The sequence below is a fragment of a genome, unplaced genomic scaffold (assembly GCF_019419815.1).
Source record: "Pyrus x bretschneideri cultivar Hongxiangsu unplaced genomic scaffold, Pyrus_bretschneideri_v1 Contig8, whole genome shotgun sequence".
Taxonomy (NCBI): Eukaryota; Viridiplantae; Streptophyta; class Magnoliopsida; order Rosales; family Rosaceae; genus Pyrus; species Pyrus x bretschneideri.
Genome location: NW_025999820.1, coordinates 7075812 through 7099945, shown reverse-complemented (window position 1 = coordinate 7099945; position 24134 = coordinate 7075812). Strand labels below are relative to the sequence as shown.

General features: G+C 38.6%; 4 protein-coding genes across 5 annotated transcripts; all 4 read right to left on the bottom strand.

Annotated features, from left to right (window-relative positions):
* Positions 1-584: 584 nt before the first annotated feature.
* Positions 585-3896, bottom strand: LOC103947504 (F-box protein At5g07610-like). The gene is made up of 3 exons (XM_048575417.1): positions 3683-3896; positions 2750-2916; positions 585-2120 (listed from the first exon to the last, which is right to left on the bottom strand). The coding sequence occupies exons 1-3, from the start codon at positions 3879-3881 to the stop codon at positions 969-971; spliced, it is 1518 nt and encodes a 505-aa protein (XP_048431374.1). The 5' UTR covers positions 3882-3896; the 3' UTR covers positions 585-968.
* A 10693-nt stretch (positions 3897-14589) lies between these two features.
* Positions 14590-16849, bottom strand: LOC103947500 (F-box protein At5g03970-like). Of its 2 annotated transcripts, none has more exons than XM_009358412.3 (2): positions 16692-16849; positions 14590-15887 (listed from the first exon to the last, which is right to left on the bottom strand). In XM_009358412.3, the coding sequence occupies exon 2, from the start codon at positions 15870-15872 to the stop codon at positions 14760-14762; it is 1113 nt and encodes a 370-aa protein (XP_009356687.1). In that variant the 5' UTR covers positions 15873-15887; positions 16692-16849; the 3' UTR covers positions 14590-14759. The 2 variants fall into 2 exon arrangements, with proteins under 2 accessions (XP_009356687.1, XP_009356689.1); XM_009358414.3 differs by having other exon boundaries at positions 14590-15898; positions 16692-16841.
* Positions 16850-19048: 2199 nt separating this feature from the next.
* LOC103947499 lies at positions 19049-19798 on the bottom strand. Its single transcript, XM_018647513.2, has one exon. It carries the CDS (start codon positions 19685-19687, stop codon positions 19196-19198), a length of 492 nt encoding a protein of 163 aa, XP_018503029.2. The 5' UTR covers positions 19688-19798; the 3' UTR covers positions 19049-19195.
* Positions 19799-20559: 761 nt separating this feature from the next.
* On the bottom strand, positions 20560-23916 carry LOC103947495 (acidic leucine-rich nuclear phosphoprotein 32-related protein). Its single transcript, XM_009358409.3, has 2 exons — positions 22493-23916; positions 20560-21337 (listed from the first exon to the last, which is right to left on the bottom strand). The coding sequence occupies exons 1-2, from the start codon at positions 23606-23608 to the stop codon at positions 21059-21061; spliced, it is 1395 nt and encodes a 464-aa protein (XP_009356684.2). The 5' UTR covers positions 23609-23916; the 3' UTR covers positions 20560-21058.
* Positions 23917-24134: the final 218 nt, after the last annotated feature.

Here is a 24134-nt window from a genome sequence, read left to right as displayed (position 1 = left end):
CCCTCACAGCCAACAAATATTGCCTTCAAATTTAGACATTTCCTCCACCCTTCACGCGCTTCTCTTCACACTTTTTATAACTCACATCAACCAACTGAATAACCTACTCAGTAACAAGTAAACACAGCATAAAATGGTACCAAGAATAGTAACTTGTAGGTATTGTGTCCGTATAGGCCATACATCCATTATTTTGTACCCGCTCACCACCTTATCCTCTCTTACACCACGGTAAAAGTTTAATTCTTACACTTCTCCGTTATTTTCTAGTTAGGACACAAATCGGTTAATTTTGTGTATGTCGAGCATTTTTCTATCATTATTGTATTTTCCCTTCCTTCTCATCAGAACAATAGATAGTAATAATATCACTAGATATTGGAAAGAAAAGTATGTATAAGCAAGATGACGATGAAAAAAGCTCGACGGATACAGAATTGGAAGATGTGATTCGTTCTAATGTACATCAACTATATTTTAACAATTTTCCAGAACTGATTTGTTTTCTGATATGATCTTGGCTACGGTTACTTTGAGAATTAAAGAGCAAATTGTATCAATTTGCTGATTAACAAATGAAAACATTCAGCATTCAAAGGACCTTTGACTAAAGAAATATTCAGCATTCATTAAGGTGAAAGCTGATGCCACAATACACAATTGTCAAATGATGTTTCCATGATCCGCATATCATACAGACAGTCAAAACCCAAGAACAAACATTATGACTTGTGGTCCAAGAAACTGATCACTATGACTTGTGGTTCAAGAAACTAAACATTATGAACTTGAACAAGTTTCAACTAACAACTTGTTCATGGATTTGAAAAGAAGTTCGAAATTGAACTTGCAAACAATCATCAAATCATAAATCGAAAATCCAGTCTGAGAGTGGAGGGTGAAAAACAGAAAAAAGGAATACTATTTCACAGCACCGTGGTCGCAGTTTAAGGATGTTAAAAGAAGCTCTAGCTAGCTAGCTTAGCAGAAGGATCCACAGCAAGTATACTGCTCATGTACGAAGGGCGAACGTGCACGAGGTTGTTGACATAAGGAAGATACCTTACATATCCAACATCAGTCCCGTCGCCACTTCTTAGAATTTCAGCCTTCCCTGTCTTCAGATTGTAAGCATAGAGTCTCTTTCCAAAATCAAATATCACCACGTCATTGTTCACGCAAGCCAACGCCCTCAACTCCTTGTTAAAATTGTTGAAAAACTCACGACCAAGAGCAATACTATGCTTCAGACACACGTCCATGTCACCATAGATGTCCAGGGTGTATCCATTCATGTCTTTGCGAGGCAGAAGGTAGCACAGCTCACCATTCATCTCTGTCAACACACCGTGTGGTCCGCTGTTGGGAGGAAGCGACAGAATACCATAATGCTCGTCATTCAAATCAAAAGCCAAAACAGCTCCAGAAGTTTCCCAAAAGGCTACACCCTTCAGAAAGAGCCCGTCACCATTCAACTTCAGAGCATCCAACTCACAGCATTCTGTGTCAGCAAGTCTCCATGAGGATGACCTTGAAGAGTAGATCTCGAAACAGATAACCGGATGATCAGTTAGAGAGAAGGCGCAAACAAGTTGGAAATGTTCTGCAAAATTAAGCACAGAAGGCTCAAAGGCTAGAGCTAGGGCAGGTTCAGGGCCATGATAGAAGTTCGACTTGGGCAGCGCACTCCACTCCCTGTTAGCAGGATTGCAAATGTAGTAGGTGTTCTCTCCATCACAGCTTTGGCAGCAAAGCAGACCATTGCAGCTGGTTCTGACAGTAACCGGTTCAGGCAAGAAGCTGAGGGAAGGACTGGGAACGCCATAAGCATCACGATTAAGAGATACAAAGAAAGGCCTGTCGCCAGGGAGTTGACAAAAGAGGCCAGAGATGTCCCGGAAGCGGTAAGCTTGCTTGTGCATGAAGAAAGGGCTGGTAATCAGCTCATTCCACTCTTTGCTAACAGCTCTGAACCGGGAGAGTGTTTTTGCAGGGAGCAATTCAAGAGCATGCTCTGTAACAACATCTTTGATCTCCATGGTACGCTTGAACCTTTTGTGTCCCGGATATTCCCAAATTTCAAGTACAGGAGCAATCCTTTTGTTGCGATATCCATGAAACTGCAGTAGAAATAACACATTAGAAAGACGCATAAGTAGAGAAACGTTGGAAGGATTAAACTTTAGTCACACAAACAATGGTAAGGCTTTTTCATCATTAAACCAATCAAAGTAGGTGATTGAATTTAAATCGGAAGTATAAAGCAAAGTAGGGACAAAGAGAATTCCTTTTTGCTTTGAATTTTAGTAAATTAGTATAAAAACCCCGACGACCCCTATAAGTTCATGAAAGGAAAAGCCGACCTGCTCAAAGAAATGATTTACGGATTAAGAGTATTAAGAAAACACTACACAGACAAAATGGTATAAAGTTTATCCAAACCTCAACTTTGCTATCCAAACCTCAACTTTGCCAACACAATTAAAACATCTGGTCACATGAAGAATTACAGAACCAAGCAAACAAGGAAAAGGACAACTAATCTGGTAATCCTATATTGCATGAACCAATTTTTATAACCGGATTCTATTTGGAGCACAGCGAAATGAAGCGTAGATAATCTGTTCAGCGTAATTCTTGAGAAGAGCTAGCAAACTGAAGCAAATGTATAGGCTCAAAATTAATGTGATCTATTAAGTAAACATGAATGCAGTAAAAATAAAAAGCAATTAATCAACCAGTGACATACCGCATCGTATCCACAGCGATCCTCAACTTTCACCAAATGATCCGGAGATAGATCACGCATATATTCTTCTTGTCCACAGTCATCGAAAAGTTTTTCTTCCTCAGAATAATCAGAAGTGCATTTATCAATGATGGTAAACTCCTCACTTCCCTCAGAAATCGCCATTTCTGCAAAAAACGAAGAAACCCAACTTAACAAGGACACCAAAGATAAGAACCCAAGGACACCAAAGATAAGAAACCCCAAAGAACAAACCAAAGTTGGGTTTTCTTGTTTCATGGTAAAAATTGGTTAATTCTTCGAAAATCAAATTCAAATCCATAACCCATTAGAGGAAAAAATGGGTTTGTCAGTAAAAGTCGGCCACTTTTTCCGAAATTCAAATCTAATCCCAGAACATAATCACATTGAAAACAATGGATTCTTTCATTTTCTTGGGCTTTCTCAGTAACCAAACAAACGAAACGAACGAAACAGAGAGCGGTCTCTGAAAAACCCAAAACCAATTAGAGGAAAGAAATGGGTTTCTGGGTAAAAATTGGTCATTTTTTCAAAAACCAAATTTAAATCCAGAACACCATCAGACCCAGCATTCTTGCATTTTCCTTGGCTTTCTCATAAACCAAACAAACGAAAACAGAGAGCGTAAAAAACACAAAACAAATAAACCCTCGTAAAACAGAGAAATTCAAACAAAATAGTCGAAGCCATCGTAAAGGGCGTAAAGAACCCATTTCATTCAACCCTAAGAATTCAAGGTTATTACACAAAAAAAAAAAATGTGAAGAAAAAAGAACCATAAAACAGAGTAGCGCTCTGCCGATGAATTGAGTTTTTTTCATTTCGTATAAACGTATACAATTACAATGTGTGCATGCGAAACTTCTAAATGCTTCGATTAAACCCAGAAAAAAGAAAAATACGAGAACTCACCGTCGTAGCCGCCAGAAACCGCCGGAGATCGATCGCTGCTTTGAACTTGAACCTGAGAGTAGTTAATGGCCGTCCGTAGTTTTTTAGTCTTCTGGGCCAGGGACTTATATGGGGTCGGTTGGACTTCCAATGGTGTTTTGACACGTGTGTGCCTTATATTAATTGAGTTGATGACGTGAGCTACAAGTTTGAGATTCATTTTTGCACCGGGTGAACCTATCTGATCGCTGATCGTTATCGTCTCCTTTTTTATTCCCCCTTTTCCCGGTTTTTTCCTACATGGTCAGCACAACCAACACAAAAGAGCACCTACACAATGAGAGATTTTTCAGTATGATCGTCACACGAGATGGTACATTACGTGTCTTTATATAAATGGTGGGATATGTGTGTTAAAAGGTTAATAATTTAAAAATTAAAAATTTTCATCACTTACATAAAACACGTGATGTACCATCCATATTTCCGTCACAACTAAAAATTTCTCCTACACAAGAAGATAAACAAAAAAAATTTACGAATTTCTGAAATCCTCACAAAGAGGAGCTGCAAAGGATCCTCGTTCGTTCAAATCTACCAAATCACTAAAAAATAATCCCACCACAACCACAAACAGTAGAGGAGGGGCTCAGACTTATTCTTAAATTTCTTTACTTTTTATGCTTTTGTTTATGTTCATTAGCTTGTAGTTTAAGTGTATGTGCTTTCTTTTCTCCCATTTGACAAGAAAAAGTGTGTGTATTATTATCAAACAAAAGGCTATATCAATTGGCCTTCCGTAGTTTGTTTATTATTTTGCATGTATTTTTTATTTAATAGTAAAACCATAGTACCCATATGGAATGGAAGAATAATTAGTTTAAAAAAAAAATCACATAGTTGCAGTTTTGAACCATGATTATTTTTTACTTTAATATAGTAATATTTGTTTTAGCAAAACTTACAAACAAGTTGAGTGCTTATGATCTCAATTCTCAATGTCATTGTTTTTTTCGTGACTCAACTTGCCTCTTTTGATCAAAATTTTACCTTCCAATGCAAAAGAAAAAAAGAGCCTTCGACTTTTATCCTATTAATTATATTATATTTTGCCTAATGTTTTCATATGGCCTCGAGACCTCTTCTAACCTCGATTTCTATGATCTCAAGGCTCGTTTACTAATCCGTAATAAAAATGGGAGGCATTGAATTGAGGAGGAATTGAATAGATGAGGAGTTGGAATTGGATTCCTGTTGTAACTGTTTACTAAAATTATCTGGAATCGGAGTAAAAATAGTATTGATTTCGTATAAGTTGTTTACTAACTTACTAAAATCAGAATACAATCCAATACAATTACTAAAATGTCCTTATCGAAAATAATAAATTGTATTATTATTTAGGGTTAATCTCAATTTACTACTCTAAAGTTTCTTGGTTTTCAACATTTGGTACATTAAGTTTTTTTCATCCCAGAGTCATAACTCAAGTCTTAATTTTGGGATAGTCTCATACATCCGTTAAGCTTGCTGTTAAGTCAGCCATTAATTGATGATGTGGCACCCACGTGGACAATGATTGTGTGCCACGTGTCATTAAGGGTCCACGTGAAAAAAAAATTAAAAATTAAAAAAAAAAAAAATTGTCGGCCTCCCCCGCTCCCCTCCCTCCCTTCTCTCCTCCAAGCCCACCTAACCCTCCCTCCTTTCTCTCTCCACGGCCGCCATCGACGTCACCTCCCGCTGGCCCCAACAACCTGATTCTCGTTGTCCTTGGCACAAATCGAAACTCAAATCAAAATACAGATTCCAAATATACAAAGCAACCCTCAACCTTCTCTGCAATAGAATCCCTCCATCCATTCAGGTTCTGAGATTACTCGAAGCCTCGAGAAATGACTGTCGCGCTCATGCCTTCGAAAAACGTAGAAATTCTTGCTGCCATCATTGTGAAAAGCTCAGAGAGTCGGGATTGCATGCCCAAGTCCCAAAGATCCCACCACCATTAGGTAAAAATGCATCTAGTCCAAACCATCAGATCCATGCTCAATCCATGGATCCCAATATAGAACCGTCAATCGAAGGCTGAGTTTGTTTTCCTATGCCTCTGATTTGAGTTAATCTAAACCATGTGATTGTTTGAGAACATTGAAAAATTTGGAGTGGTGTTTTTCTGTGACGCACCTCCGCCACACCTCCCTTCTCGCAACGCCGCTGTTCATATCTTCGCCAACTGAAAGCCTCGAGAGAGAGATGAATGAGGCTTTCTCTCTGTTATCTGTATTGAGTGGTGGTAAGTAGGGCCATGGGTGGTGGTAAGGAGGGCCCTGGAAGATAAAAAGAGAAACTGAGATAGAGGAGAGAGGAAAAAAGAAAATTCAGACTTGGGGGGAGGTAATCAAGTTGTTAGGGGCGACGGAAGGTGATGCCAGTAGCGACCATGAAGAGAGAAGGGAGGGAGGGGGAAGGGGAGGCCAACACTTTTTGTTTTTTTTTTAATTTTTAATCTTTTTTTTTCACATCGGCCCTTAATGACACGTGGCACACAACCATTGTCCGCGTGGACGCTACGTCACCAATTAACGGCTGACTTAACAGCAAGCTTAATGGATGTATGAGACTGTCCCAAAATTAAGACTTGAGGTATGACTCTGGGATGAAAAAAACTTCATGTACCAAATATTAAAAACCAAGAAACTTTAGGGTAGTAAACTGAGATTAACCCTATTATTTATATACTAATTAATAATAATAAAATTATTTATTAAAAGAGAGAAATAAATAAATAAAAAAAATAAAAGAAACCCTAATAATCTTATCTTTTTCTCTCTCGTCAAAAAAAAAAAAAAAAAAAACTTATCTTTCGGTTCATAGAAACCTACTCCTCATCGCCACTGTAACTCTCCCTCTCAATCCATTGCATTATGATTTCAAGATTATCTGTTTCAAGTTCACGGCATCTAAGGGCAAGTGGATTTGGGTTGGGTTGATGGTCTGGGGTGGTTCAGTGGTCAGGGAAAGAGTGGCATTGCACATGGGCGCTGGGCAGCAGAGGATGGATCTGCTCTGGTAATGCGAAAAGTAGTGTTGGAATTTTGAAAATAAAGTGAGGGTATAATTTGTTGAAGAATTGCATTCCGGATTTCCCGTAACACTTGAAATTGGATTATCACCTATATCTAAGGAATCCAATTCCACCAATACTAGGAACTGAATTCTAAAATTTGTGTGGGCCCCACTATTTTTTATTATTATTTCTCAATGTTTATTAAACACGTCATTGGTTTCTTCGTGACTCAACTACTCTCTTTTGATCAAAATTTTACATTCCAATACAAAAAAAAGAACATTCAACTTTTATTTTATTAGTTATATTATATTTTGTATAATTTCTTCATATGGCCTCGAGGCCTCTCCTAACCTCGATTTCTACTTCGCCCCTGACCACAAATCCAACCTCAACGCAGGATCTAATCCGAAATAAGGCGTAGAGATGGGATTTGGAAAGAATCTCCATTAAACATGGACAATTGCTGACAAGGGTAAAGAGATAGGGAAGGGGAAGTGCAGGGTGGTGAAAGAAAATAGAGGGAAAAGCGTAAAAGGAGGAGGAAGTTCCGAACTCTCACTTCTCTCCTTAATAATAATAAATCTGTCTTAAGAAAAACATTTCACTAGGGTGAGCGTCTAATGAGGATCGGATCCTCAAATCATGTCCGTTCATCGTATATCGTGCATCCAGTTTTCGTCAGGTACTATTCCTATTTAATTTTAAATAAAAGTATTTAAAATGATTTCTGACTGCACAATGCATGATGAACAGACACAATTTGAGGATCCTATAATCCTCACAAAGAGGATCCGGATCCTCATTCGTGAGCGTCCTAGCACTTTCTGTAATTCCAAATATTTGTGTTTCGTTGGAGCTCACGCTTCTTTCAACCCCAACGCTAGTTTAAGGGTGGTTTTTTCCTTGTCCCTCTCCTCATTTGATTAAAAAGAAAACCAACTTCTTTCAACCACAATGTCGGAAGATGTTCCGAGTTCAAATATTCCGTCATTCGGTGACAAAAAGCCACATAAGAAGATAAACAGAGTTTCCACTCAAAGTCCAAAGTTGAGAAGCGATGGTTCCAACATGAAGGAGACCCATGGATTTCCAGGGAGTTTCTGTCACTGATTTTCTTTGGCGTCAAGTCAATACCTATTGTGACATTTTATACAAAAATGTTATTGTCACTGCTCAGCAATTGCACAAAAAAAGCACTTGTGAATATCAGCAATTTTAAACCACCAACAAAAAATCATTGGCGTTTTCGAGAAGCCAAAAGAAACAGAATTCCCAAATTACCAAAGCTAACATCAAGCACCATATTATTTATAAACACAATATCAGTTGATGGAGCAATAGCACCATCTGACAAAAGCACTTGTGCATCAAGGCACCAGGTCCAGAAAAAAGCCAATGAGAAATAAGAACTTCGACACAAACTTAAAACCAACTCGATCCAAACATAACCACCTAATAAAATGGAAGGCAGACAGAACTAGATCTGCACAAGGCTGTTCACATATGGAAGATACCTTTCATTTCCAGCAGCAAGCCCGTAATCAATTCCTTTCAATACTTTTTCCTCCGGGACTTTCACGTGATACGCAATCACCCTCTGTCCGACAAGAAGTATCATCAGATCATCATTCACACAAGCCAATACCCGAAATGTGTACATATAAGAGGAGAAACTCTGGCCAAAGAGAATAATCTTCCACTTCAGGCTCATGTCCATGTTACCATAGACCTCCACGGAGTACAGACCGAGTTCTTCACGAGGCAGAATGTAACACAGCTCTCCATTCATCTGTGAAATAATACCGCGTGGTCCGGTGCTGAAGGGGAGTGACAGAATACTATATTGCATCGCCTTCAAGTCAAAAGCCAGAATGACACCCGTTAAAGTTTCCCAAAAGAGTACACCCTTCAGAAAGAGGGTATTACCTTCCAACTTTGTAGCCTCCAGCTCATAGCATACTGTCTCGGAGAGTTCCCAAACGCTTGACCTTGAAGAGTATATATCAAAATAGACACCCAAATGATCGGGTACAGAGAAGGCACAGACAAGTTGAAAATGCACTTCAAAGCCAAGCACAGAAGGCTCAAAGGCTAGTGCCGGATAAGACTCAGATCCATGATACAAACCTGAATTGGGAAGCTTTCTAAATTGCCTGTTCACAGGGTTGCAAATGTAGTAGGTATCTTCTTCGTCTCTGCTCTGACAGCAGACCAGACCATTGCAAGTGGCCTTTGCAATAACTGGTTCAGGCATGAAGTTGAGGTAAGATCTAGGAACACCGTAAGAATCATTATCAAGTGGAAGGAAGTAAGGGTTGCCACCAGGGGATTGACAAAAAAGACCAGAGATTTTCCTGAAGTAGTAAGTTTGCTTATGACTGAAGAAAGGACTAGAAATCCACTTATCCCACTGTTTGCTAACAGTTCTCAACCTGCACAGCATTTTTGCAGGGAGGAAAGGAAGAACATTCTCCATTGCAACATCACCTATGTCCATTCTCTTATAAAGCCTTTCATCATGGGAAAGTTTAGAACAGTCATGGGCAGGACCGATTCTTTTACATGGATATGTGTGAAACTGCATGTAAAGACAATCATTAGGATGCATATCAGAGAAAAAGAAAAAAATAGAAGATACAAATTGACATTTAATCACATCAACAATGCCAACGCCTCCAATTCATAGCCAAAACCAAGTACACGGGGGAGCATAAAATTATCATCTAACGTATACAGGGATCCCCTCAACTGCTTGGATTCCAAGCTTTCATACAGCGAAAATTAAATATGTAGATAATCTGAATGTAATATCATATGCAACATCAATTAATCAAAACAGCAAAAGATTAATATAAAAGAAATGAAAACATATCCCATAAATAATACACAATACCAAACATTAGGGCTGTCGACAGTCACATACCTCACAAGAACAGTGCCTCATCTTCAACTGTTTCCCAGTGAGTACAGTATCCATGTAATGGTGATTATCCATAATCTTCAACTGTCTTCTGAATCCATCAGATAGTTCTTTTTCAGAATCGGTACTCAGATAACTATCAATATCCACTTTCTTCAAATGTTGTTCGCTTTCATCAGATAGAACTTCTTCAGAATCAGTGCCCTCACCACAATCAAAGTCAGAATACACATAACCGTCCCTTTCCACATTCTTCGACTGTTGTGTGCTTCCATCGAATAGATCTTCTCCGGAATCAGTAGCCACATTGTTTTTAGGACTCACAATTTCGTAATTTTCAGAATCACTATCCGCAACACTTTCAGAATCACTGCACACAGAATTGGCAATGCTCACAATGACATAAGAGTCAGAGTCGCTGCCAACATCTTATCGTTATCCATGATAGGATCCTCAGAATTCACAGCTGCACAATGACAAATCATTCAATGCAGATAAGTGAATTTCTCAAACATCGAGACCTACGAAAAATCACAACTTCCAAACAAGAGGGAAACCACAAGCTTAAACCTCAGAACAACTTCGATGCCAAATACAGTCTTTCAGAACAAGAATTTTGGTTGCATACAAAAGAACAACTGTTCGCACAGCAGCTTGATTAAACCCTAGCATTCAAATTATGGTTGCTTGGCACAAAAGAAAGCAAACCAAACTTAACGACATCAGATCACAACAAATCCCACAAAGTCATTGTTCGATTGCTTCAATTAGCTATTCTAATATCTTAATTTACAAAATTTAAACATGGGTCTTGCAAAAAAGAGAAAAACAACAAAACCCCATAAATAAATAAATAAATTACAACGTTTTCCTCAGTAACAAATGGTATTTTCTTCCGATGGAAATAACAAATCGTTTTTCTTTAAATTAAATTGAAAATTCGAACAAAATGGGTTCAATCCAGTTTTCTTTACTTTTCTTTGCGTTTCTCAGTAACCAAACAAATCGAAAAGGGTAAATAACTGCAGGAAAAGTGAGTCAAAGACAGAACGAAACCAGAGAGCTTACTGTTTAAGCAAGAAACCCAGAGGCCAGAACAAACAGATACGAATAAAACGACTATGATCAATCAAAACCCATTAAACAGAGACAGATCAACGATCAGAAACAATCGGAAAAACCCCAGAAACCCTACTCATGCACGTCCTGAAAGATTCAAGATTTCTCCAAAAAAAAACACAAATAAATAAACAAATAAAAAAGAGAAGCTTCTCATTCGAAAAATAAAGACACAAAAGATGAAGTAATACCCAACAGCGTACCGTCGTACGCCTGAGAAGCAAACCGGCGATCGGAACGCTGCGTCGGAGTCGAGAGAGAGAAGACTCAGAGCCCGACCAACTGAGAAGTCTGTGCAGAGTGAGTGACTCTGTGAGAGCAGTTAAAAGCAGCGTACGAGACTCGTATTGGTTTTCCGCGGACACGTGAACGACTAAGAATGGTTGTAAAAGTCGTTGCGAGGTCAATCGGTTGCTTAAGTTTTAAGTTCGGAAAATTGTAAATCCTATGAAATCATCTTTTACTCAAAAAAAAAAAAAAAAAAATCATCTTTTCTGCGTAATTTGATACGCAGTAAATTTTTAATAGATAATTACTGCATTTTTCACGAATAATTTTGCTGCCTAGTCTTTAGGAAGTTAAATCTCATTAGGACTTTATTAACGAAAATTTTACCATGGGTTTATAACATGTACCATGTGTAGTTAAAAATTTAACAGTAAAAAATTTCGAATGTTATGTGAATAAAGGGCTACTTACATTTCGAAAGAAATAGACTTAAAAAAAAAAAGTTTTTGAAATTGGTAAAACCCTTTCAATTTTGTCGTTGATATTTAAAATAGATAGAAGGGGTTCGTGAGATTGTCTATCGTAAATCATTTTGGTCGTGAAAAATCTCCATTAAATTGAGGGTTTTTATCAAATCATTCCCTCCACTTGAACTGTGGTTTCTTCAATTTAACATAGATTTTTCATTGAAGGACAAAAATGATTGACAGTGTATGTCACATCCCGGCCCGGACCCCCACCACATCCCGAGCTCAACTCCATCGTAGCACAATATTGTCCACTTTGGGCACCAACCACGCCCTCACGGTTTTGTTTCTGGGAACTCACATGAGAACTTTCCAGTGGGTCACCCATCTTGAGATTACTCTCGTGCGAACTCGCTTAACTTCGGAGTTCCAATGTACTCCGAAGCCAGTGAGCTCCCAAAATGCCTCGTGCTAGGTAGAGATGGGAATATACATACAAGGCTTGCAGGATCCACTCCCCTAGGCGATGTGGGATGTTACAATCCACCCCCCTTAGGGGCCCGACGTCTTCGTCGGCACACATCTGGCCAGGAATTAGCTTTGATACCAAATTGTCACATCCCGCCCCGGGCCGCCACCACATCCCGAGCTCGACTCCGTCGTAGCACGATATTGTTCGCTTTGGGCCTCGACCACGCCCTCACGGTTTTGTTTCTGAGAATTCACACAGGAACTTCCCAGTGAGTCACCCATCATTGGATTGCTCTCACATGAACTTGCTTAACTTCAGAGTTCCGATGAACTCCGAAGCCAGTGAGCTCCCAAAAGGCCTCGTGCTAGATAGAGATGGAAATATACATATAAGGTTTACAGGATCCACTCCCTTGGACGATGTGGAATGTTACAGTGTATAATTTCATGGACCGCTTCTATTGGTTTTAAATCTCAAAGACCAATTTTTAGCTAAAAAGTCAAAAAATATTATGTGACTCTCCTCCCCCTGTAGAATCACAAGTTACATATATATATATATATATATATATATATATATATATATATAAACACTGGCATCAATTGGAGAAAGAAAAAACCTCCATCTTGCAATTGTCATGATTTTGTCCTTTTATGTGACATTATCTGAAAAACTACATTTGAAAAACTCGGTTTTCTCGAGAAAAATGATTATGGAAGAGTCATAATCACTCTCAAACCAGCCATTTGTCTTGATGAGAATTATAACCAATTAGTAAATTAATGAAATGGATTTTGCTAATGATTAAGGACTTAATGCTTCTTCAACAACAATGAGTGGAGAGTAATGATAGTTCAAATATGGAAATGGTAGGGTTAAAAAGCATGTTTTTTTGTTTAGCTAAATTTAAAATGGGTGTGATTTGTTCTTAGTTTCCAAAGCATAATATTTAATATTCTATCAACTCAAATCCAAGAAGTTTCCTATCCACTTTATATATATTGGCTAAGAAAAAGCCAACTAGAAATAAGCATTTTACTATTTATTGACCAAAAGAAAAGCACTTTACTAAAAGTTCAAAACAAAACGACCTAAAAGTTGAAGACTCCTTTTTCTTCATAGTTTCACACCAGCTAGAGATCCACAAGACTGTTCACATTAGAAACAAGCCTTCCACTTTGAACAAGCCCATCGCAAACACACTTAAATTCTTTAGTCCTAATGTCGTAAATGTGCATTTTTCGGCCACACCGAAACATGATCATATTTCGGCCACCCGAAACATGATCATATTTCCACTGGCAAACACTACACTATGAAACATTCGACCACCACAGGTTCCAGATGACATCAAAGCTGATACATTGATCCGATGTTTTGTTACCCATGACTTAACATTGCTAAGCACTGCCATTGTGTTTGTGTAGGCGTTACGCAACGTTTGTACAGTTAGTGTGGGAGGTTTAGAACGTGTTGAACAAAGCTTTCCATCCATGATACCTACGGTCCCAAATCCTCCCACACGGACTGTACAAACATTGCGTAAAGCCTACACAAACACAGTGGCAATGTGTAGCAATGTTTTGTCCACTTCCTTGTAACAGGATTGCAAATGTAGTAAGCCTTATAGCCATCACGACCCTGGCAGAGCAAAGTAATCCATTGGAGGAGCTCCTAATCTCAACCGGCTCAGGCAAGAAGCTCAGATATGGGTCTGGAACACCATATGCAATGGGGTCAAGAGATATGAATGAATGTAGGGCTGTTCCGGATTGAAAAGGGAAGCCCGAGATATCACAAAAACTATTTGACTGCTTGAGGCCCAATTTGTTTGTCAAAAAAATGAGTAGGCCCAAATCCACGAAAATGGATCTCCTTTTTTTGCTTGAAAAAAAATGAATTCAAGGAATTTAATCCTAATTAATCTTTGATACAACATTGAGATTAACTATGTATAAATCTGAGTCGCCATGTGACCAAAACTACCGATATCATTCATATATTTATAGAAAATTATAGCAATAATCTCTCAATTTTAATTTAATTAGAATGTTGGTAATCCAATTCGAATGTTCGTCCTTCAAATAAAAATTTGTGACCATTGATCCCTTAACTCATCAAATGTGCAGCTATAGTCATTTTCTTCAACTTTGTCTGAACTTTTGTCGAAATGAGTTATGATGAAATGACCATTGCTACATGTGGGTTAAAATTGAGGGATCATATCTCCAATTGGGTTAAAATTTAAGAACTATTGTTCTAATTGGGTTAATGCTTAGGGACCATTGCTACAATTTTTTTTTTTTCCCTCATTTTAATGGAGGTTCTTACAGAGTTGACGAAAATGATTCTAATGCACGTTTTAATGATGAGATAAAAGACCAATGGTCATGAATTTTTAGTTGAGAAACTATTGCTCAAATTCCATTAAGGTCGAAAGGTCATTGCTACAATTTTCTCATATATTTAAGCATGGGCCATATTGCTTATTTTCTCCGCACAGATCAATCATTTATATTATGAACAATTACACGAAGTCCTATGAATCGAAAACGAAGAGTTTTGAGTAAGAGCTCTTACTTATCTTTTGAGTAGCAAGTTTTATTGTACAACATTATTTTTGACCTCACAAATATTAAAAACTAAACGAAATAGTTATCAAAAGAGCCTTTAATTCGATAGATACACCAAAGATAAGAGTGTTATTTAAACATAAAAACAGTACAAGGCAACCACATGAATATATCCATTCAACTTTGCTTCCTATGCCTTCTTTTTCTTCATGGTTCCACAATGGCAGAGTAAGCCACAAGCGAGGCCAGCTAGATCTCCACAAGACTATTCACATGAGAAACAATCCTCGCATTCTGATCAAGCTCATCACCCAAACATTGAGTTTCTTTAGTCTTCAGGTCATACGTGTGCAAATTTCCGCCACTCCGGTACAAAACCACATTTCCACCGGCAAACAGTATATTACTGGTCATTCGAGGGTTATAATCCGATGCCCTGAACGGTGGAGGTGAAAGACTGATCTGATGTTTGGTTTCCCATGCCCTGGCATTGCTGTGCATCCCCATAGTGTTCGTGTAGGCGTTAGCCAACACTTTCACAGTTAGTCCTGTAGGACTAGGCGTTGTCAGACAAAGCTTTCCATCCATCAGACCCAGGGCCCCAACTCCTCCAGTTCCATAAAAATTGCCAGAAAGTTGCTGTGCGCGCTCCATCGTCAGGTCAAAAACAAGAATCTGATAATCCAATACCCAATAAACTATGTCGTTCACATGAACACCAGTTCTTGGCACGAGATGTTGATGGCCAAAGTAAATCTCACCAGAAACTCTCCAGGTCTCATCCCTGGAGGAATAAATCTCAAACTCATACCCATTGTCAAAATCAACAGATGGAAAAACACATATGAGCTTGTACTCGGCCACAAAATTGAGCAAAGATGGTTCAAAGATGAGAACAATAGCAGGGTTAGATCCGTGATCCGCATTTGGCTTGGGAAGTTTTTTCCACTTCCTAGTAACAGGATTGCAAATGTAGTAAGCCTTAGAGCCATCATGAGCCTGGCAGCAAAGTAATCCATTGGAAGAACTCCTTATCTCAACCGGCTCAGGCAAGAAGCTCAAAGATGGATCTGGAACACCATACGCCTTGGGGTCAAGAGATATGAATGAAGGTGGGGCTGTTCCGGATTGAAAAAAGAAGCCTGAGATATCACGAAAGCTATTTGACTGCTTGTGGGCAAAGAAAGGAGTTGTGATATCGAGCTTCCAGTCCCTACAAACTCCAGTGAACCTGAAAAGTGATTTAGCAGGTAGAAACTGGAGGGCATGGTTCCTAATGATGTCCTTGAGGTCCATGTATAAAATACTGTTTTTGTTTCCTACCAACTTATTTGCTCTCCTTCCTTGATTTATCACGCTCATCTTCCTCTCCTTCAACTACAATCAATCTTCAAACGTCTCAGAAAGAAATGTTAAGATTACAGGTTCACCAACGTAAGCTAAAGCAAAAGAGACATTTAAACAGACAAACAAACACAACCAAGAAAAAAATCAGATCTCTCTTTCTCTCGTATTTCAAATGTTTTCATACAGAATACCAAATGCAAATTTTTATGAGTATAAGCCTCAAAGGATAGTGTACCACATAAATTTCATAAACCCGGTGAAATAGACCAATTCGCTCTAATTACCAACAACCATCAATCCCTATCAGTTTCTGCATATTCTCTGAATTAAAATTACATAAAGCCACTGCAAATTTTGGGATCTCAGAGCATATCAAAGACGAGATTCCCCCATCTTAACGACCCTCCAAAATCAACTTGCACACAGAATATAGAATCTTCCAATTTTCCAAAAGAAAATAAAAACCCTGCAATTTCAAGGCACCTCAGGCTTGCGCGGCTCTTCGTTTTCCTCTCACATTTACAAACAAGAGAAATTGAGAGCATACACAAGCTGAAAAATGAAAAAGAAAACCCTTTCCCTAAATTTTCTGAGCAGCCAAACAGACAATAACAGAAATGAAAACACCAAAATCCTTCAAACACAATCAACACACAGAAAACCCAGAAAGTGAAACCCTAGACTAAGAACCCTAAGTAATTTCCATGAAAAAATCTGAAAGCATACGACATTAATGTAGAAATTTGCAGAGAGTTAATCATGATTAACAACACTAATTAATCGATCAAATCGAAGAACTCAGAGTGCCAATAGAGAGGAGAAGAGGGATCGTACCTATCGGAGTCGTCAAGTCGATCGGGACGAAGATTCTGAAGAAACGGGTGCCGTGGTTTTGGACTTTGCTTTGGGTTTTGGGCCCCTCTTTTTCTCCTGTGTAAAGCAGAGTTTTTCCAGTGTCACCGGTACACGGATGATACACCACACATCATTATACAAATAATGAAATATTTATGCTAAAAAATTAATAACTTAAAAAATAAAATTTTCCATTACTTCTATTAAAACACGTGATATACTATTTGTATTCTTGTTACATTAAAAATTCTTGTGTGAAAGTTGAACTCTAGGTTGACTACAAGGTCAAGTCAATTGCGGTTGTTTGGTTCGGAATATAACAATGTTTCTATTCCGGCCAGGATTAGAAAGGACATATGTGAAGGTTTGGGAAGGATGAGACTTAATAAGAGGAAGATAATAAGAGATTTTGTTCTTTTTTCTCACATTCTCCTACACTTGAGAAGAATTCGACCTCGAGATTTGTATTATCTAAGGCGCTTTCACTTTGGTCTTTTGAGTTTCGTTTTCTTTTTAGATTCTACACGTGAAAATTTAGAGTTTCTTCTTTAAGACCATCTTTTTCAACAATAGAAGAATTTTTGGTTAACAACTTCTTTTTCTTCAAGTGCTCAACAATCGACTTGTCAATTATTTTTGTAAGAGCTTTTGAATTTTTTTAGATTGGTCTCTTAATAATCAATTTGATGTCAAATTCTTGAAGTAAATTCAAAAGGCCAATTGTCTACTTTTAATTGCACAATCATCAACATCATTGAACATAAAGCGATGTGAAGGAAAATACCGTTCGGCGAAACACTTTTCATCTTTTGTCATGTTCTGATATTTAACCTACCTTGTTTTTCTCGAACTTTCTGTAGATGATTTTACCGTGAAGACGTACTTCTTGATAGTCTAGATGAAGTAATCTTTACTATTTCTTTTTTGGAATTTTCATGATCTCAAAGTAACGCTGGATATCATCTATTAGTCACATACAAACTTCCTCCAAAAATATCTTCAATATCTTGAAATTCATATTCATGAGATTGGGTACGGACGAATCTCATAACATTCTCCCTTTCAATATTTTGTACTCCCTTATGAACATCGCCTAGAGTTTTGATCCCTTAGAACCAATTACCATTGAGCGAGGCAAATCCTTGCTCGATACCAACTAACGAGGTGAGAAACGTGATAGGTAGGATCGACCATCGTCAAATCCTAGAACAAAAGCTGAAGTCTACTAGCAATTTGAAATCCACCGAAAAATAGAGAAAATTAAAGTTTAATTGAGGGACCAATGATAATCGATTTTTAGTTGAGGTACCATTACTCTAATTTGATTAAAGTTGAGGGAACATTCTCATAATAATATAAATAAATTGTTGCAATACCACCTAAAAGTTGTTTATAAAGTCTTAGCAAACTCTAGCTCCAAAAGAAAAATAAAATAAAAAACAATTAATTCCCAAAGGTTTCCTAAAACATGGAAAACGAATAATAAAGATTTTTATCATAAAGGTCTAGAGTTTTTAAAATACCGATAATCGACCCCTAATTTTTGGAAAACAAGTCTCGAGACTAAAACTTCACGGATTTGTCAAAATTGACTCTTCCTTGTTTTTTGCTTGTCGAGCTACTCAAAAAGTCCAGAACATCAATTCTCAAGATATGACAGCAGCAAATAATCTTCTAACCTGAAATTTTCAATTCTTCAGTCACTTTTCTCCATCGAACATCACTTCCTTCTTTTAATTTTATAACATCTCAAATAACTCAAATTTTTAACTACATCAAATAAGACTACTCTTGACAACATGAAATGAAAACCTTTAAAAGATAAGTAATTAAGTAATAGCATTTCTCTAATAAACCAAATTACATATAAGTTTCTACCATCTTGTCACCTCCATCTTCACTCTAGAATTCGTTTTGGGCACACGTGATTATTAAATAAGCAGCAAGCTGATTAGATTGCGCAAATCCAAAAAAATAAACCAGTTGAAATAAACAAGAAAAGGTTAACTGTTTAAGTTGAGGATATTACAACATGTTTAGTGATTTTCTTCTTAATCTATAAATAAAAGGTCTTAAATTAAACTTATACGATGTACAACATTGTTGTTGAATTCTATATCTAATTATAATCGCTCATTGTTTAGCTGAATGCAATTTTCCTTGCTAGAAGTAGAATATCATAGAATATCATTGTGAGTTAGGGGAGATTTTCTTGTGTGCCCAGCACATGAAATGATACATTACATATTATTCAAAATATTGTATAATGACTTGTGATTTACCATCCCGTCAGTTAGGAACATTGTAACGGCTATAAAAGATATCAAAGAACAATAAAAAGTCGGAAAAAAAAAACATTGTAATGGCATTTCTTTTAGACAGATACCCTATACATTATCCTAGTAATGGAAAAGCATGACAAATTGGAGGACCAACCATGTCCACAAGCACGAGATAGGATTGTAGTGGCCAATAATCCCACATTAACCAAAGCACTGATCACTTGGAAGAGGACCAGGAATGGAGCCATTCTGAAAAAACTGCAACCCAAACACCACCAAAATGGAGAGCAATGACAAGTAAGACAGACCTTCAACAGCACCCAACGGTCCAAACGGTCCGTTGGGTAGACCGGACCCGGTTTTGGTTTTGGTGTACAAGGACCAACCCACAATTCCCAGGACGGCCAAATAGCTAACCCCTTCGAGTGCACCGATTGAACCTCCCGGTCCGGGTGGCAGGCCGCACCCGGTTGTTTTGAGAGTGTAGAGGGACCAGCCAATCACTGGGGTGGAAACCAAGCCTCCAGCGATGGCTGCTATCTCCGCAAGGCTGGTGGTGCTGTCGTCGCTGGTTTGTTTTGCCTTGGCTGAGATTTTCACTGGGGGTTGGAATCTGGTTGTTTTGTGTTTGGCATTGAAATTGTGAAGTGGGTTTGGGAATAGTGAGGGGGATGCTGGACAAATTAGCAACATCCTTTGAGGTTTTGAGAGATGGTGTTTGGTGTATTTTAGAGAACTAATTTATGAAAAATGGGAGGGCGAAAGACGGTATCAAAATATTGCCTTATCCAACCGAGTGACACTCCAATACTTGCAATATAAATTGGACAAATTTGGTACACGACATGTAATATAAATAACGACATAATTGATATATCTCACTTTAATGTAATTATAAGATGCATATCATCTTATATTTTCAGTATGTTAAATCATAAATTAAGCGATAAATACAATCGGTTGTAGAATTAATCTAACAAAAATAATTTTAACACGTCTTTTGATTTTCAATTCTGGCCCTTGATTCTAATTTAATTTGTTAAATTCATTGATTAAAGAAAGATTGCAAGGTAAATAAGGACAAATAATGTGTGGAAATATAATTTTCCGTGATTTAATTGGCTTTAGACAGTAGTAGAGACGAGCGGTTTGAATTGTTTTAACGGTTTAAAATAATTTTAGTAATGCGAAAATTAGGTGGCCGTGTCCCTTATTGAAAAAGACCACAAATTTTAGGGGTATGTTTCGTAATTATGTCTTTCTTCCTTCTCAAGGCTCAGCAAGCCGCTGTAAACTGGAAAGTAGGAGCAGACCATGAAATGCTTGAGCTTTGCTGCGCAGCGAAGCTGCTTTTCTCAGCAGCTAGCTTTTGAGTAAAGCCGTCTACAAATTCAGCTCACTAGGACGGATCTTATGACCAACAAACTTTTATCTTTATAAAATATGCTCATTTTAATAGACTTAATACTCTCACTCCCACCTGGGTGAAAAATACCCCATACAACCAAGTGCACCTTATTTTGCTGCACTCTTGCACCAGATATCGACACCTATAACACATTAGGTCTCAAATTCCCACCTGGGTAAATATTCACATAAATCATAATTCCACGTCACCTGCTACATAATATAAAGAAGATTAAATAAAAGGACTATCTACAAAGAGTGTTTACGTTGCCCCCCATTTTTTTTTCCCTAAAAAAAAAACCCGGTTGGACAAACAAACACGCATTCAAAAACCAAGTCTTTTTCTTTTCCCTCCAACTCCAATTGCTCTTTCCCTCCTTCCATCCCAAGCAAAAACCGCGCATAACTGTCGTTTGAATAACAACCAGCAACGGCTACGTGATTCACCAACGACTTTTTAAACATCCTTTTATATATGTTGTTTGTCCAACATCTCAGGAAAATCCATGTCTTCTACTACCAACCAACCAACCAACCAACCAAATCTAAATCTAAGCTCTCTATATGAGGTTTTCTCTGTTTTTCCAAACTAAGACAACAAAGGACCCATCAACAAAGGCATGAAATACCATCACCAGATTGTTTACCGACTCTCTGTCAACGATGCTTCTTTGAAGACTTGCTGTACTCAACCACATCGTCATCTTCCTCGTCGTCCTCTCCATTGTCATCTGAATCTGCATCTCCGCCTCTCTTGCGCTTAGGTTGGGATGATGAGGAGGGCGGTAGCACCTGAACTTCATCTTCTTCATCTTCCACCTCTTCCTCTTCACCATCTCCTTGGTCGTTTCCAGGGTCCATGTCACTGCCGCCAGCATCTTCTTCCTCAGCTTGTGCTACTGGTTGAACCAAGTAACCTGCACCACAGTCCTCTTCCTGCGATCCAATCACATTTCTGTAAGTTGATGAATTAAGAAGCAAAGCAAAGACGGCCAAATACATATGAATCTACATAACAGAATCAAATCTGAAACTACATCAAATAAACAACAAACTCAATAATCAAATAACAGCACTAATCACTACACAACTTTTCTTAAGCATTCGCGGGCAGGACTGATAAGAACCATCCATGCCAAATATTAGACTTCTGAACCGAAAGAGCAGAAACATAACTACTCTTTAAAACAATACTTAAATTCATGTAACCTGACATAGGAGGAAAATTGACAGCCAAATCAACACATATAGGTGCTGGGACACCAGCAATAACAAAAGAATATTAGACCTTATTAATGACTTATTTGCCAACTTCAAAACCATGATTGAAGTGCAGTCAATAAATAAACTTTACAAAAATTCAAATAAAACAACAGAAATATGCCCGAAAAAGGCCTTCAAAATTTATAGTAAACACCTCCAATTTCATGGTCCACAAGATATAAAAACATGAAATCAATTGGAAAATTCAAAACAAAGAAATTACACGTTAAAACACGCAGTCCATCAGTCCTGGTATAACACAACACATTCGAAAAGGTAAAAAATAGTGTTTTTTTAACCAAAGAAATAAAATATTGTAGCAATAACACAAAATAACACAACACCTTAAAAAATAATGTTGTCATAACTCCGAAATAAATACAATTACCTACAAATAAGGCAAAACAGCCTAAAATATAGGTTTGAAACATTCCCAGCATGCTATGTAGTATGTACCACATGTCACCACACAAAAGCACACAATAGCACAAACATCTCTCATACTACTGGAGCAGACACTCAAAAGAAGCATCTTCGTAAACCTACAAGAAAACTAACGACAATACCAATCGAAAAATACACACAGATGTATGCAGAAAATCAATTTCAACCCATATGCACAAGATGCTCATATCATAATTAGAACATCAGCCATTTTTCTCCTCTCCTGTGATCTAAAAGAACATCAGCCATAAACAGTTAAACACAGCCAGAAAAATCAATAAATTAACAGAAACAATAAGCAAATAAAATTATAGCCAATTGTAAATATAAAAGCAGACCACCAAGATTTAGAATTTAACAATGTTATTTGAAGGGATTGCTCACCTCCTCATCACCATCCTCCTCCTCAAACTCTCCACCTTCCTCTACTAACTGCTCCTCCTCCCCGGTCTCTCCGTTATCATCTTCATCTGCATCATCATCCTCCCCTTGTTCATGCCCATCAATCTCTCCCTCCGTGCTCGTCAACCGCCCTGTACTCTCCGGCTCTGCCAAATCCCCTTCATCATTGTCCACCTCCTCTTCCTCGTCATCTTCATCGTCGTCGTCGTCATCATCATCCTCATCATACTCAACCCCATCTTCCTCATCATCACTATCCTCAATCTCATGAACTTCCACCACATCGTCATCCTCACCATCCTCATCGATTTCCTCACCAGAATCATTCTCATCATCGTCATCGGGCTCCTCCTCATCCTCATCGCCATCTTCCGCAGCCGCAGCAAATCGAAACCCGTTCTCGGCCGGGTGATTTGTTCCGTTCACTCTGCCTGCAGTCACCGTCTCCTCCTCATCCGCATCACTCTCTTCATCCTCATCAGCATCCACAACTCCCTCAACCGCCTCACTATGCCCATTGGTCATCTCAAACGGCCGCTCCTCACCGTCGATTTCACCACTCCCAGGATCATCCTCCTCGTCCTCTTCCTCCTCCTCCTCGTCGTCAGATTCCGGCCTCTCGTTCTCATCCGCGTCCATCTTATCCAAATACTTCAACGATTTAATCAATCCAAAAACCCTAGATCGATAATCCTTGACGTGCGTGACCGGACACTCATACAGATCAAGCGAGACGAGCCTCAGCTGAGCGAGGGGCGCAAGATCTTCGACCTGCTGAATCCGATTGTTCGAGAGGTCGAGGTCCCTCAACGAGTCGAGTCCGGCTTCAACGAGGAATTCAAGGCCTCCGGCGATTCTGTTATCGGAGAGGATGAGCTTCTGGAGATTTTCAAGCCTCGGGAACTGCTCCAGGGACGAAACACCGACGTTTGCGATCGAGAGGTGTTGAAGGTTCTGGAACTTCTCTAGAAGGCTCGGCGGGGGCAGGCGACCCTGGACGCACTTAACAGCGCCGTCTAGGGTTAGGGCTCGAGCCGCGGCGTGGTCGGTCTGGCCCTCTAGCGCTGTCTCAACGGCTCGCTCCCAGATCTCGTCCATCAATTCGAAACCCTAATTTATCTCATACAAAGAACAAATATACAAATTTTACCCTTAATTTTTCTTTTCTTATATATATTTTGTGAAAAATCAACGGAGCTCCGATTTTTCAATCCCCGGGAAGAACAAAAATGGGAGCTAAAACAGTAACCCTAGATTTATCCCCAAATCACAGATTCGAAGATCAAAACGACACGAATCCTAATCGTTTTCTCCCTCTCTGAACCGCCTTAAAACCCTAATTTTTGAGATGTACGGACTCTTCTGCAAGTAGGAGATGCTTCAGGATAAAAAAAAAACAACAGAAAAAAGGACCAAAAATGAAATTCCACTCTCTCTCTCTACTTTCTCTCTCCTATTCGTATTGGGCGGTGGGTGACTCGGGATAAACCTCTTGATTGGGCTCGTTAGTCTTCGGTCTCCGTGGCTAGGGTTCGTGGGGCTGAACCTACCGTATCGAAAAATAAGTGGGCCGTTCGATCACGAAGACGCGGATCGGTGACGTGTACAAATGGAAGGTGGAGAT

Excerpts from the sequence above, each read along its gene's own strand:
- LOC103947500 (XM_009358412.3), bottom strand. The coding sequence starts at position 15,872 with ATGAGCGTGATAAATCAAGGAAGGAGAGCAAATAAGTTGGTAGGAAAC.
- LOC103947495 (XM_009358409.3), bottom strand. The coding sequence starts at position 23,608 with ATGGACGAGATCTGGGAGCGAGCCGTTGAGACAGCGCTAGAGGGCCAG. Across the intron at positions 21,338-22,492 it reads AGGAGGATGGTGATGAGGAG|GAAGAGGACTGTGGTGCAGG; the intron begins GTGAGCAATCCC and ends ATTGGATCGCAG.
- LOC103947499 (XM_018647513.2), bottom strand. The coding sequence starts at position 19,687 with ATGTTGCTAATTTGTCCAGCATCCCCCTCACTATTCCCAAACCCACTT.
- LOC103947504 (XM_048575417.1), bottom strand. The coding sequence starts at position 3,881 with ATGAATCTCAAACTTGTAGCTCACGTCATCAACTCAATTAATATAAGG. Across the intron at positions 2,917-3,682 it reads GGTTTCTGGCGGCTACGACG|AAATGGCGATTTCTGAGGGA; the intron begins GTGAGTTCTCGT and ends CGTTTTTTGCAG. Across the intron at positions 2,121-2,749 it reads ATCGCTGTGGATACGATGCG|TTTCATGGATATCGCAACAA; the intron begins GTATGTCACTGG and ends TTTCTACTGCAG.